The sequence below is a fragment of the Tenrec ecaudatus genome, chromosome 5 (assembly GCF_050624435.1).
Source record: "Tenrec ecaudatus isolate mTenEca1 chromosome 5, mTenEca1.hap1, whole genome shotgun sequence".
NCBI lineage: Eukaryota > Metazoa > Chordata > Mammalia > Afrosoricida > Tenrecidae > Tenrec > Tenrec ecaudatus.
In genome coordinates this window covers 9,431,783-9,444,765 of record NC_134534.1, presented here as the reverse complement: position 1 = coordinate 9,444,765, position 12,983 = coordinate 9,431,783, and the positions used below count along the sequence as shown (strand labels likewise).

At 50.8% G+C, this 12,983-nt stretch overlaps 1 protein-coding gene across 1 annotated transcript in view; it reads right to left on the bottom strand.

Moving 5' to 3' along the window:
- Positions 1 to 3,946: 3,946 nt before the first annotated feature.
- Positions 3,947 to 12,983, bottom strand: part of ADCY8 (adenylate cyclase 8) — a 185,025-nt gene continuing 175,988 nt past the window's right edge. The window contains exons 16-18 of the mRNA XM_075550577.1: positions 12,852 to 12,944; positions 8,986 to 9,100; positions 3,947 to 4,518 (exon numbers count right to left, since the gene is read on the bottom strand). Of these exons, the coding sequence (XP_075406692.1) occupies positions 4,034 to 4,518; positions 8,986 to 9,100; positions 12,852 to 12,944 (693 nt within the window). The 3' untranslated portion in view covers positions 3,947 to 4,033. The remainder of the gene's footprint in view (positions 4,519 to 8,985; positions 9,101 to 12,851; positions 12,945 to 12,983) is intronic.

Genomic DNA, 12,983 nt, shown 5'->3' with positions numbered 1-12,983 from the left:
AAATTTACACAAAAAACATACACATGGTCAATGGAAAAGTGGGAATGCTCACTTTTCCCTTAAAATTCCTGTTTAATAATAGCAGCAACCATGAGCGCTTGGTTGAGTGCTCTCTGCATGCTGCAGGAAGCTGGGAAATCGAAAACTCACTGCCATCGAGTGATTCCGAATCCTCGTGAAGCTATAGAACAGCCTTGTCTTTCTCCCGTGGAGTGAGTGCATGGTGGTTTTGAACATGTGGCCCAACAAGGAGCCACTATTTTCCATGGAGTATTTATTACCAGTTACCACAGATTGAATTGTGTCCCTCCAAATATGTGTGTCAACCATGGCCCTGGTTCTCAGGGTGAAGTAACTATCTTTCATTTTGTGATCTGGTGTAATTCTCCTTTGTGAGGCAAATCTGAATCACTGTGATGTTAATGAAGCCGGAGGAGAGGCAGTTATGTTAATGAGGCAGGATGCAATCAGTCCTGACTAAATGTATCTGCAGTCAATCTCTTCTGAAATAAAAAAGAGGTTAAACAATGAGCAGAGGTAAGAGGGACCTACTACCTGTAAGAAAGAAGAGCTGCTAGCGGACAGCATCCCTTGGAACCAGGATCCCTGTGCTGGAAACCTGCTAGACCCAGGGGAAGATTAATGCTCAGAGATCTCTGAGAATCATGGCTCACAACTGCTGAGCAGAATAAAGAAGCTCTCTCCTCGTGCCTGCGGTTGTCTGTACTTGTAGCCTCCTAAACTGCGAGAGAACCATCCTCATAACGAAGACATGTGTTATCTTCACAGCAGCCCCGGGAGGTGTGTGAATTGATGAGCTGGTGTCTACCATTCCATAAACCAAAGACTCACCACTCCCCAGTCTATTCCGACTCCTAGTAGGGACCCTATGCAGCAGGGTGGAACTGCCCTGTGGTTCACTGAGACAGTAACTCTCTACAGGACCAGAGTCCCATATTTCGGCTGCGGAGCAACTGGTGGCTTCAAACTGCTGACCTTGCAGTGAGCAGCCCAATATGTAACCATGACACCACCAGCACTCCTCCACAAGCTATCCGACTGCAGTGTATGTTAGCGCTAATTTAGGATGATACACAGCCCGAACAGAGGCAAGTTTATTTATGGATGGTAGTTATGAAACTGAGTGTAAATATTCATATTCTGATACAAAATGATTAAATTGATTAGGCAGTCTTGCTTCAGACACCTCTGTGATATTTCCTTGTATCTGCTATGATGAGCTGCTCAGATGAGGCTTTCTATTCTGTTAAAGGGCTAGGGTCTCAGAAATCCATAGAGGTTTCTACCATGTCCTATAGCATCTCTGTGAGTTGGAATCGACTTGAAGGCAGTGAGTTCCGCCCCCACCCCCACTGTATTTCTTAAATCAGGAGTGTTCAGAATTCCAAATGGTGACAGCTCCCTTCACTGTCTCCGCGGCTCGCCTCATCTCCTTGCGCTTCACAGAGCCTGCTGGGTGTGAAGCTAAAGGAGGTTTGCAATTACCGTGCCAAACAAGTCTTTGGGCGCTGTTTCCCCGACAGTATGTGCCCACCTCCTGTCTCCGTGTCGCCTTTTGGTCATCCCCACAATGTTTCAAACCTTTGCATCATGCTCTTGCCCACTTCATAGACCACAGTGTAAAAACTCCCTTCCTCTGCCCCCGGAAACGGAAGCATGCAGCGACTGGCTCTATTGTGATAGCTGATCCATGGTGGTGCTCTGGACCCAAACCTGCTTCATCTCTGGGGCCGGCGTGCGGGTGGCTGACCCACGGGTTAGAGGACAAGGCTCTTTGGGACCACGGGCTGGTGGCCCAAGGTCACTCTTCCAATGGTGAGTGTTGCAGAGTTCCTCGGGCCCCCACCCCTCCTCGAAGCCTTCTGCCCATGGTGGGTGCACCTTCCTCAGGCTTTGGTGAGCATTATTCACCTTCACCCAGGGACAGGCAGTGAGCTGAAGATCAGGACCCTCAAGCTCCGTCACGGAGTTTGAATCCCAGCTCTGCCATCTCCTAGTTCTGAGAGCTGGGCTGCTCCTCCCTGCAAGCTTTCCCAGCCTCCGTTTTGTCATCTGTAAAACGAAGAAGACGACAGAGTGACCCCTTCCGGTAGAGAGCAGGTGCCTTCCTGTGCTTCCTGAAAGGGGGGGGGGGGGTGCCTTCTGAGCTACACGGTGATCTCCAGCGCTATGGGGTGGTGGGTGGGTGCGTGGGGGGCAATTTCTCATCTCCAGTCTCGGGTGAGTGCGGCGGACATGTGGCCTGTTCTGTAGACACGGCTGTGATTGTCTCCTGGGAAATTGGGGATTACCTATGCAGGGGAATGGCCAACCTACCTGGGATCTGGCTGAGCACTGAGAGACACTGACAGGGAATGGAGGATACAGGGCCCTTCGGGGAATCTCTCCACTCGACCTAAACGCAGCGGGGCTAAGGCAATTCCTAGTCTGGGCTGGTTTGTCTCTCTCACCACTTTGGACCCCGCTCTTGCTGCCTGAGCTGACTTTAGGCTTTTTCTCAATTGGGGCCTGCAGCAGTTATTGGGGTCCTGGGGGAGCTCAGGAGAGCTTGGAAGAAATGATGAGGCTGTGGTTCCTAGCTGGAATTTACACCAGGACTCTTCCTGAGTTGTACCAGGTTCCCAGAAATCACTTGGCATTTGATGTTCTCATCACGGAGTTGAATGGACCACAAGGGAGGTGAACTGCTCTAGTGTTAGGCATGCCACCTTGACTCTCAGTGTGGGAAGACTGCATGCCGGCTGGTGACAGTGGGAGGACAGGGACTCAGTGTGTGGGCGGGGCTGTGGGCTGAGTGGAGGGGAGCCGAGAGCAGATGCCCACCGAGTGGAGTTCTCTGCACTCTGATGGGGTCGCCATCTTGCTAGCACCATCTTGGCCCCTGGCTCCTGAGCCTGATAGAGCACTCCAACATGCCACCCCAGGGCCTTAGCACGTACTGGTGCCGCTTCTCTTTGGCCGACTATTCTCCAGTCCACAAGTTACCTGTTTCTCATCATTCAGGCCTAAGCTTTAATGTTCGTCATCAAAGAAGCCTGCTTGTTATGAAGACCAGATGTCCCAGCGTTTCTGTTCTCAGATCCAAGACTTCTATGTCTTGCTTATCCCACAGTTCTAGGATACCTTTCTTTGCCTTTATGAACTAGTTTATATGAATGGTTTATATGTAGTTGTGAAGGATTTTGTTCTGTTGTGCATGGGGTCTCTATGGGTCCTGTGTTGTGCATAGGGTCTCTATAGGTGATTCTGTTGTGCATAGGGTCGCTATGGGTTAGAACTGACTGGATTGCATCTCACCACCACCACCACCGCACACATGTCAGCTATTGTCCTTCACATTGAACACTGACTTTAGGAGGGCCAGAACCTTGTAGCATCTCCGCAGAGCGCAGGGCGGCCGGGGCACTTCGCAGGCGCTGTTGGTACCAAGCACAGGGGTCTGTGAGGAGCATGTGAGTCTGTTACGTAAAGCGCTTGCACTGGGCCTCACAAGTGATCAACAAACCCACTGCCATCGAGTAGATTCTGATTTGATAGTGACCCCTATGGGGCAGAGTACTACTGCTCCATAGGCCTTCCAAGACTATATATCTCTAGGGGAGCATACAGCTTCCCCTTCCTTTCTGAGCACTTGGTAGATTTGAACCACCAACCTTGTGGTTCGCAGTCCAACATGCAGCCCGCTGTGTCCCAGGGCTCCGACTTGGTGGGTGATGATTGCTCCATAATTCAGTGACAGTGGACTGTCCTGTTGCACTATGTCTCTGACAACCTGACCCTCTTCCAGACCCGCTCGTCAGTCAGCCTCTCAGGATTAGGAACGGTGTCCATCCACAAGAGACCAGCTATACACCCGTCGGACTGGGGAGACCCCCAAACCGTGTCCTCAGTCTGGAGCAGCCAAAGACCAAGAAGACCATCCTCATTCTAAAAAAAATTAAACCCCTTTATTCGTATATTTATTTTATATATAAAAGAAATACAAAAAAAGAAAACACAAAAGAAAACGCTTTCATGGCAAATCGGATTTGTCGGTGCCTTCGACTTGGGCTCCGGGCTCGGGCCCGCTGGGGCTCAGCAAAGTCCGCCGGTTGTAATGGGCCTTGATGATCCCCGTGTTGTTCTCGGGGAGCAGCTGCTTCTGCCTCTGCCTGTTGAGGGACTGCACGAGGCCCAGGACCACGGCGGCCAGGGAGTACTGCCCGGGCAGCCTTCGCGGGGGCAAGATGAACGGGTTGGGCTGGACTCTGCCCAGGAGAAAGTACGTTTTGATCTTTCCTTCCTGCTCACTGATGCCCTTGACGTAGATCTCCCCTCGGTAGTCGAAGGCAAAGCCCTGCTCTTTCAGGATGAGATAGGTCTCCTCGGGGACTTGGATCCTGCCGCTGACCCCCGTGCTGTCCATGCGGCTGGCCAGGTTCACGGTTTTGCCCCAGATGTCATACTGGGGCTTCTTGGCACCGATCACGCCAGCCACCACCGAGCCATGGCTGATGCCTGGGAGGGAAGCAAAGGACAGGAGGCAAGCGAGAGAGAAGGTCATCGTCAGGCTTGCGAGAGTGACCGTGGAGAGGGTGGTGTGCGGACCCACCTTCAAAGTCGGCGTTAGTCCCTTACTGGACGTGTGGGCTGGCTAAGAGACAACCTACCGGCACCTCACAGTTTCTTGTCTGTACGTGGGGAGGTTAAAAAGACCGAACGCCAGCCTCACTGCCACCGAGTCCATTCCGACCCCTAGCGGCCCGACAGGACAGGGTAGAACTGCCCCTGCGGGTTCTGAGAGAGTAACTCTTCGCAGGAGGAGAGAGCCTCCTCTTTCTCCCGAGGAGTAACTGGTACCTTTGAACTGCTGACCCTGGGATGAGCAGGCCGGTGTGTAACCACTACGCAATCGGGGCTCCTTTTGGCGAGGCTAAAAGGAGGAAAAGACGCATGTGTGTGTGTGCCCACATTCACAGTGGAGATCTAATTGCCTGTGAAGTCTGAGGTCAAAGGGAGTCTGCAGAATGGACAGGAATCACAATCATGCCTTTGGAACGTGTGGGGCTCTTTACATTCTGTACTGACTTTCCCATTTGATGCCCAGGTTGGGGCTCCCAGGTCTCTCCTGGAACTCTCGTCTAGAGGGGTGGGTGGGGCTGTGAAGGATGCTGCTGTGATCGTGTGGGTGGGCTCCATCCAATCAGCTGCAGGTCTTCAACCAAGGTTCCCTGGGGAGGAAGGGCTTTTACGCTTTTACGCGACATGGAATTCCTGCTGGATTTTCCGGTCACTTGATTTGGCCTACTGATTTTGGGTTCAAGTTTGCAGCAATGGCTTTTGCCTGATTTTCCGGCCTGATGGCCTGCCTAAGAAATTTTAGTCTAACAATTGCGTGATTCAACTTCTTCAAAAAATTAATTTTTGTGTATAAACAATATATAAATTCATGAATATGTTATCTTTTATCATATCTTATCCATCTACATATCCATCCATCTATATATCCATCCATCCATCCATCTAATCTAACTACCTTCTTACTTATCCAACTATATCTATCATCTATCTATCTATCTATCTATCTATCTATCTATCTATCTATCTATCTATCTATCTATCCATCATCTTCTCTCTTATAAGGAGTATAGCCAGAGTGCTCCTTAGAGGCGAGGATGGCAAGACTTCATCTCAAGTACTTTGGACATGCTGTCAGGAGAGACCAGTCCCTGGAGAAGGACATCATGCTTGGGGCATGCTGAGGGGCAGCAAAAAGAGGAAGGCCCTCCAGGAGATGGGTGGACACAGTGGCTGCATCGATGGGCTCAGACGCAGGAACCATTGTGATGATGGCACAGGACTGTGCACGGTTTGTTCTGTTGTACACGGGGGTCCCTATGGGTCAGAATGGACCTGACAGCACCCAACGACAACAACAACAACCTCTATCTATCATCATTTGTCTGGAAGTGCAGTGGTTAAGCATTTGAATGCTAATCAAAAGGTCAATGGTTCAAACCTACCAACTGCTCAGGAGGAGGAAGATGTGGCTATCTGCCACCACACAGATTACAGCCTTGAGAACGCTGTTGGATCAGCTCTGCTCTGTCCGACAAGCTCAAGATGAGCAGGAATTGAGTGGATGGTAATGAGTATCATCTATCTGTCTGTCTGTCTGTCTATCTGTCTATCTACCTATCTACCTAGCTAGCTATCCTGCTGCCTGTGTGCCTGTGTTTCCATCTCCATTGGCTCTGTTTCTCTAGAGAGCCCTGACTGAGGGAGGTAAGCTGAACAGGACTCATGGAATGTCTAGTGTGCATACGGGAAAACTCAGACCCAGAGAAAGTAAATGACTCACCTGGTGTCATATGAGTGATCAAAGAAGACCCCCCCCCCAATACAAAAAGGAGATGCAACTCTGTGCTCGCCAGATCCACAGTGTTGGAAACCCTAAGGGGCAAGGTCTACTCTGTCCCGCAGACATGCCCTGCCATGATTCCGAATTGATTCAATGGTGATGCTTAGGGAATTAATTGCCTACTTCCTGAGATGAAGGGCTGATGCTAGAGGACTAGCATGCCTCATCCTTGCCTCATCCAAGGTGGGCTCCCATCCTGGCCACTTTACCAGGATTCACTGAGAAGACCCCTTTGTTCGGGGACAGCCTGAAGTCCTGCTTTTTATTCGTGGTTCAACGGGGCCATCAATGATTGCAGCAGGGACATGGTGAGTCCATGGAACTCAGTGACTCCTCTACAGACCAAAGCCATGCAATACAGCTTCACATTTGCCAGTGAACAAAGGGACAGGGCACTCCTTAGATCTCACAGGGCAATATTTGTATCTCTCGACCCCCTTCTCTTGAGAGCTACTCAGGGAGAGCCCACCGAAGTAAGAGGACACTTAAGTTGGTGGACGACTAAAATGTGTACCCTGAACAAAAGATGTTCCTGATGGCTCTCTAGGAACACTAACAGTCTCAGAGTTGGGGAGTGACCGCTGGGCTATGTGTTCTCTGGGCCTCTGTAGAAAAGGAGACTGTGGAATAGCACTGGGGTTTGCTGGCCGGTTTCTGACACCCTCACGGCTCAGCAGAGAGGACGAAGGGATTGGCAATCAGTCCAAGGACAAAAGATTATCATCATCATTACCATGATCATGACTCCTGATGACACCAAAAAACACTGCCATTGAGTCAATGCCGACATATAGTGACCCTGTCCCCTGTGGATTTTACAGGAGTAGAAAGCCCCAACTTTCTCCCAAAGAGTGGCTGGTGGCTTTGAACTGCAGACCGTGTGATCACAGCCCAATGTGTAACCACTAACACTACCAGGGCTCTTCTCGTGATGGCTCAGTGGGTTAAAAGTTGGGCTGCTAACCAAAAGGCTGGAAGTTCAAACCCACCAGCTGCTCCGTGGGACAAAGATGAGGTAGTCTACTTCTGCAAAGACTCACATGAAACCTGTGGAGCTGTTCTACTCCATCCTGTAGGGTCCCCGCGAATCGGCGTGGACTCCATGGCAGTGGCTCTGATTGGTGGTGCTGTGCTGTTGCTCTGCACAGGGTGGCTCTGAGCCTAAGCAGGGGTGCGCTGTGTGGACCAGTGAAGTGTTAGCCAGCTCTCAGTCTGGCTAGGTTCACACAGTAGCTGCCATCCACCGGGGTCAAGTCTGCCCTTGCCTTAGCAGAGACTGGAAGAACTTGAGAGTCCTAACCAGTGAGGTCAGAATGAACTGATTGAACTTGCTCAGCTACCTGGCTAACAGGCTCTAGATAGGTAGCAAACTGGATAAGGAAGCGGAAAACAGGGAAACTATAGCCAAGTATTACCATTTTTGCACACAGGGTCAGGATATTCCCTTGCACCCTGCATCTTGGGGGGGGGGGCAGCAGAGAGAGGCTTCAGTTAACTTTGACCCCTGATGCTGCCCTTGTTCTGGCCCCATGAAGTCTACTGCCTTTTGATGTTTAGAGCATGGGGTGGGGGTCAGACAAAGCAAGACCAGATCGCACAGCAGGGGCTGCATGTGATGGTGGTCTAGTGCCCTGGTCCACGTGGTGTGGGCTAATGTTTGTGGTCCATGGGCTTGTGGTTGAGTGTTGTGATCCAGGCAGTTGAGTCTAGAATTTGTGGTCCATGCAGTTGTGCTCTAGTGTTGTGGCTCACATGACTGTCGTATAGTGTTGTGGCACATGTTTGTGGTCTGTATGTTTGCAGTCCTTGTGATCTTGGTCCATGAAATCATGCCTAGTGCCATGGCACACATGGTTCACATGGTTCTGGTCTAATATTTGCGGCCCATGTGGCTTTGGTTGAGGACCTTGGTCCACAAGATTGTGGCCCACGTGTCTGTGGTCTACTGTTGTGGTCCATGTGTTTGTGGCTTGGAGTTTATTATGGTCCGTGTGTTTGTGGTTCTTGCGATGATGATCTAGAGCCATGTTCCACGGGACTGTGGTCTGGAGTTTGTGGTGCATGTGCGTATGGCCCATGATGACTATGAGATAGTGCCGGAGTCCACTCGATTGAAGTCTAGTGTTTGTGGCCCACATGGCGTGTTCTAGTTCTGTGCTCCATGTGATCATGGTCTAGTGTTCACGGTGCACATGATTGAAGTCTAGTTTTTGTGGCCCACACGCCTATGATCCACATGATCATGGTGCAGTGTTTGTGGTCTATGTGCGTGTGATCTAGTTTTTGCATTCTACATGATTGCCATTTAGTGTTTCTGATCCATGTGATTATGATCTAGTGCTATGGGCCACGTGGTTGTGCTGTGCGGCTGTGGTCCGCATCACTGTGGCCTCGTGTTTGTGGTCCATATGATTGTGTTGCAGTGTTTGTGGTCGATGTGTTGTGATCCACTTGATCATGGCTCAGTGCTTGTGTCTGCATGGTTTTACTGTAGCAGTGTGTGTGCTCGGGGGTTTGCAGTCACGCACTGGTGTGCACATGCTTGTGGCCCAGCTGCTACTCACCGATCCGAAGCTCAAAGTTGTTGAAGGAATGCTTGTTGATCTCTTGTATGCTTTCTGCCAGGGCCAGAGAGAAGTCAGCCAGGGCACACAGGTGACCCCACTTGTCTTCACACTGCTGAAGCAAAATGAGAGGAGCGTGCTTTCAATGGGGAGAGCACCAGCATTGGCAGAGGGCCCGCCCCACCCGCCATCCCTGGAGGAAAACCAGCGCACGTGCAAGCCATGGCAGACTCACGCCACCGGCACCCCAGGAAACTGGGGGAACACAGGGTTTGCTTAGATCGGTGGTTCTCAACCTATGGGTTGTGACCCCTTTGTGGATTGAATGATCCTTTCACAGGGGTCGCCCGATTCATAATAGTAGCAAAATTACAGTAATGAAGTAGCAGTGAAAATAATTTTATGGTGGGGGGTGTCACCACAAAATAAGGAATTGTATTAAAGGGTGTGGCATTAGGAAGGTTGATGACCCCTGGCTTAGAGGGTGGATGTGATCTGTAGGCTTATTGTGCTAACCTGGCCAATAAACACATGTGGGATTAATAAGGCTGCAGTTTAATTGAAGGGCAAAGAGATAAATGGTTTGGCGAGCCTCACCTTTCTTGTCTTTTGCTCTCTGATGATCAGACCAGTGTGTGATGACTTCTCTGCCTCAACTTGAGAGCTACACTACCTGTGAGACACCCAGCCCATGGATTGTGTCGATATAGTTTGAGGTTCCTTCGAGACCTGCTTCACCATACTGCTGGTGTGTACATCACTTGAGCTGAGACTGTTGGACCCTGTCATCTGGCTGACTGTTGGTGACCTGTCCTGCTGTTTGCTGCCTGTGGCTGGATTGCCTGTCTTGCTCTACAGAAGACTCAGCTGTCTGCTTCCTTGACTTGCACCTAAGAGCCCTCGTGAGTTGAAGGACTGCCAGTGTATTAACTGTCTCATGGAAGTGAGCTGCACTGATCCCTCTGTACTGCTCTGCGGACTAATTAGCTGTTTATTTCTTCGTGTTGTATCTATCTATCTATCTATCTATCTATCTATCTATCTATCTATCTATCCATCTAAAATCATAAGTGTCCTGGGTTTGTTTCTCTAGAGAACCCTGGCTAACACAGTGGGGCTGTGTGGGTCATTTTACTCTTCTCCCCACAACCACACTAAGGCACGGAGGTTAACACATCCTGGCTCCCCAAGTGCGGCCACGGGTGTGTGTGTGTTCCAGTATGCGCATTGTCAGTGTCTGCAGAGGCAGCATTTCCAATCTAGGAACCATGTCCATTTACTCTGAGGTGCACCCCCAGTGGCCGTCCCAGATGGACACACAGACATTGGCTGTTGAGACATCTGAGGGACATGCAGGGACAAGATCTGAGCAAGCCTTTGTGTCTCTCTAAGCCTCAGTTTCCTCATCTGCACCCTGGGGACATGCCTACTTGTCTGCCACACTGGAAACAAAGCAGCGCAGGAGCGTGAAAGAGCCCGGGCCTCTATGCGTTTTCAGCAACAGGTCAGCTTCTAGTACTTCAGGCTGCGCGGGCTAGACAGTTCTTGTCCTGACCACTTACAGCAACCCTAGAGAGCAGAGCAGAGCTGCCCCTTTGGATTTCTGAGACTTGAGGTCTTTTCAGGATTAGAAAGCCTCCTCTTTCGCCTGTGGAACAGCTAGTAGGATCCAATTGCTGACCCTGGGGTGGGCAGCTCACTGCATAGTACACTGTCCCACCACGGGTCTGTCAACATGGTCACTGAAGCTCCAAGTGGCTCATGCCCATAACCCAAACCCACTGTGAATCAATTCCAGCTCACAGTGACACCATTGGTCAAAGCAGAGCTGCTCCGTGGGACTTCCAAAGGTCTAAGTCTTTTAAAGAGCAGACTGACTCAGCTCCTACAAGGGCAGCCAGTGGGTTTGAACTGCTGACCGTGTGGTTTTCAGTCCATTGCTTAACAACTACACCATCAGGGCTCCTGAAATGAAATGAGCCAGAGACACAATATGAACGAACAGGTGTCATTGTGCTCCAATGTGATTTAATTTACAAAAGCAGGTAGGGGCTGATTTGGGCAGCCCCACTTGACTATAGAGGGCCAGTCATACGTACCACACCACTAGCTTGGGTTTTAATGTAGGAAGTCACTTTCAGAGCACTTTGGGGTTTTGTAATGAGTCCTAGAAGGACTGCTGGTTAAATGTGTGCTGAACTGCTAACCACAAGGTTGTCAGTTCAAACCCACAAGCTGCTCTGTGGGAGAACGATGAGGCTGCTGGACAAAGCCTCAGAAACACTACTCAGGGTCATTAGTTAGCATGGTCTTGGTGGCAGTGAGCTGGTTTGTAGATTTTTTGGGGGGTAGAAAGGAAGGCTTGGAACCAGGTCTTTCTGGTCCAACCCCCTGCTGAGAATTTGAATTTCTACCCACCTTCCCCAAAGCTGTATTTTAACAAGAGTCCCAGGTATATGGGTGGGGTTCAAAACCACTGTGGAAAAATTCCATGTTCTTTCAAGTCACTTCTCAGTGAACTCTTTGCAGTCCTCTTGTAGGTAAGACTCACCAGGGCCCCTGGCTAAGGCTCAGTGTGAATGGAGGGTAAAGAGAATGAGAGGGTTGGAAGCCCTGGCAGAAAAGGAAGGGACACAGAGAAGACATCCAAGAGAATGTCACCTCACCCCGTAGTTCAGACTCAATCCTTGACTGAGGACCTTTGTGGGGGACATGGCCTCATCTTGGGTAACTCACCCACTAACCCTGGGAGGTAGCAATTAATGTCCCCATGGCACACCAGTGCCTGGCACACAGTCAGCACACAGAAGCTATGGCAATGACGACATGCCACTTTTGAAAGGGGAGCCCTGGTGGTGTTGCTGCGCAAGGAACAGGGGTCAGCAGTTCAAACCCACAGTGGCTCCACAGGCGAAAGATGTGGCTGTCTGCTCCCATAAAGATGGATGGCCCCGGGCACTCCATAAAGGGTTGTCATGAGTCCGAAATGACTCAATGACAGTAAGTTGGTTGGCTGATCGGACCTTTGGAGGAGAAATTAAAAGGAAGAAGAAGAAAAGGAGTGGCTAGCAGGCATTTCGGGAAAAGGCCAGGGCTTTCTGCTTCTATAAGGTCTCGGAAACTCACAGCGGACGTTCGAGCCTGTCCTGTAGGGCACTTACGAGCTGCATCGGCCTGATGGTGGTGAGTGGTGGTGGTAATCAGGCACTTAGCAACACCCATGAATTTTGGTGTTGGCGAAGAACATCGAACGTACCATGGACTGCCCAAAGAACAAACAAATCTGTCTAGGAAGAAGTACAGCCAGAAAGCTCCTTAAGGGCAAGGATGGCAAACCTTGCTGTCACATATTTTGGACACAGTGCGGGAAGAGAACAGCCCCCGGAGAAGCACACCGGGCTTGGGAAAGTGGAGGGCAGCTAAACAGAGGAAGGCCCTCAACGAGAGGATTGACCCGGGGGCTGCATCAGTGGGCTCAGGCGCAGGCGCAATGGTGAGGATGGCGCCGGACCGGGCGGTGTTTCCTTCTGCTGTGCATGGAGTCGCGATGGGTGGGGACCCACTCAATGGCACTTAACAACATCAACAACATCAACTGACTCAGCAGGACATTTCTCTGCCCTGGTTTTGTTCATCAAGTGAGCCCCGAGGCTCAGCGTGATGTCTAGAAGCTTCTCAGTCTTAAAGAAGCTGGCACTTCTTACCTGGGAAGCAAATAGTCATCAGAATGCACACATGTCCAGTTCCTCAGACTTCCCCCTCATCACCCCCCAACCCACGCCTCCCCGTGGTGGAGGCCCTCTGCCTGCAGCACCCCAAGAGGGCGGCTCCTGCCACAGCTGTGGTGAGCCCACACAGTGCTTTACCTGCTTCTCAGGTGACAGGCCCGACACGGCCATGTAGGTGCTGCCAATGGTCTTGATTTTTTCGATGTCTTGAAACCGGTCTTCGCCGAGCAACTGAAAGAGACCCAGCAGCAGTGTTGTCAGGGCGGCCCT